At 33.8% G+C, this 2,135-nt stretch overlaps 1 protein-coding gene across 1 annotated transcript; it reads left to right on the top strand.

Annotated features, from left to right (window-relative positions):
• Positions 1–278: 278 nt before the first annotated feature.
• Positions 279–1,407, top strand: LOC143581164 (uncharacterized). Its single transcript, XM_077064003.1, has 2 exons — positions 279–726; positions 812–1,407. Exons 1-2 carry the CDS (start codon positions 421–423, stop codon positions 1,319–1,321), a joined length of 816 nt encoding a protein of 271 aa, XP_076920118.1. The 5' UTR covers positions 279–420; the 3' UTR covers positions 1,322–1,407.
• The last annotated feature ends 728 nt before the right edge of the window (positions 1,408–2,135 follow it).

Genomic DNA, 2,135 nt, shown 5'->3' with positions numbered 1-2,135 from the left:
GTTTACAATTACCATAACATGAGACTTTTTCTATGTCGTCTATGCTTAATTAATAGGGGTAATTAGTTGAACCACCTGCATACTTAGTTTTATTATATGCTAATGTAGTACAATATTCATCATTTTTTTTAAGCTCTTATAATTACTTTGAGGGTATTAAATTTAGTTTTTATAATTTAGTATATAACTCATCATTTGATAATCATTTTTCTTGTGTGGTATTAAACTTATTAGCTGACCCTTTATGTTAATCACTGTCTGATCTGTTATAGGGTAATGAATCACTAGTTCATTAGATAATGAATTCTAAAGCACACATTCAAACACTATAATTTAACTGATTTTATCAAATTATATTTAGCTCTAGGGATATAAATAAACCGAGCCGCTCGTGAGTATTTGTTGATTTTGTAATGCAAAATGGGAGAGAGACAATATTGGTCAAATGAGCATCTAAAATGCTTATTAGAGACTTGCATTGAAGAGATAAATATTGTGGGTAAAAAAGGATTGAGTTTGCAAAAAGACTCATGGAATAAGTTAGGAAGAGTTCTTAAGGAAAAGTTTGGCTTGGATTTGACTCAAAAACAAATGAAAAATGCTTATGATAATCTTAAAGCCAAATACATAGGATGGGTGTATTTGAAAAACAAAACTGGCAACATATACAATGCTCAAACAAATACTTTTACCTTAACGAACGAGGAATGGAAAGAATTTAAGAAGGTATGTTCATATATATATATATATATATATTTTAACATCTATCTATAAACTAAAACTTAGACCATTTTTTTTACTTTAGGTTTAGGGGCATCCGAAGGCTGCATCATTGAAAACAATTCCATTGCCTTTTCCAGAACTTTGTGCACGGTTGTTTGATGGTAATATTGTCACCGGAAATGGCAAGAGGATCTTAACCCAAACAACATCAGAGGTTGGATCATCATCTTCTTGTCATCGTGTCCAACCACATCTGATTATGGACACCGTTTTACATGGCACAAAAGATGATGCAGACACTTCTCATCAGACCTCTAAGGCTACCCTTGAGCCTAATCCAAACAAAAGGGTAAAAAACTCAAAATCATCATCTATTACTGATGATGATTTAGCACTTGATGTGCTAAAGGCTCTACATTATTTGATTAAAGGCAAAAAAGGGCCAACAGTTCTTGAATGTTCGGAGAAGTTAAAGTTGATTGGGTTGGAGCCGGTAGATCCTCTATTCTTAGCTGCTTTTTTTATTTTTGGAGTGTCCTCAGACATGAGAGAGGTATGGATGGCATTGCCAGATATTCCTGACGTATTAAGAGAGTAGATTAAGATGACGGCTACAAGTTTAGGACAAAAAATGTAGTGAAGAACATGGTTTTTTTTTGTTGTTGCCTATGTTAAAAACTTACTCTGCTTTTGATTGATAAAAATAAAAACATTATTTGCTTTTGATTATGTTGAAAACATTGTATGTTATTTTGGCTATGTTAAAAGCATTACATGGTTGTTTTATTGTTTATGTTTAATGGTTGTTTATGCTTAATGATTGTTTATGTTTTATTAACACAGGATTATAATGGATTATGATAAGAAATTACTTCTCGTAATTCTTATGTACTTGTATGTCCACTTTTTTTGGAGGAGAGGTTTGAAACGAATGCGAGACAATGATTCAAATGGTAATACCGCCATTGGAAATGGCAAGTGGGCCTCAACCCAAACAATAGCAGTGGTTGGATCATCTTCTTGTCATCGTGCCCAACCACTTCTAATTATTGACACCGTTTTACATGGCACAGAAGATGATGCCGACACTTCTCACCACCAGACATCTGAGGCTACTCATGAGCCCACTCCTAAGCCTAATTCAAACAAAAGGGGAAAAACCTCAAAATCATCATCTATTGATGATGATGATGATTTAGCACTTGATATGCTAAAGGCTCTACAATATTTGATTAAAGGTAAAAAAGGGCCAATAGTTCTTAAATGTTCTGAGAAGTTAAAGTTGGTTGGGTTAGAACCGATAGATCCTCTATTCTTAGCTGCTTTTCATATTTTTGGAGTATCCTCAGACATGAGAGAGGTATGGATGGCATTGCCAGATATTCCTCCTGACGTATTAAGAGGGTGGATCA

The sequence above is a fragment of the Bidens hawaiensis genome, unplaced genomic scaffold (assembly GCF_021521415.1).
Source record: "Bidens hawaiensis isolate Kalapana, Puna unplaced genomic scaffold, B.hawaiensis_p1.1 tig00001511_1, whole genome shotgun sequence".
Classification (NCBI taxonomy): Eukaryota; Viridiplantae; Streptophyta; class Magnoliopsida; order Asterales; family Asteraceae; genus Bidens; species Bidens hawaiensis.
This window is presented reverse-complemented; position numbering and strand designations above follow the sequence as displayed.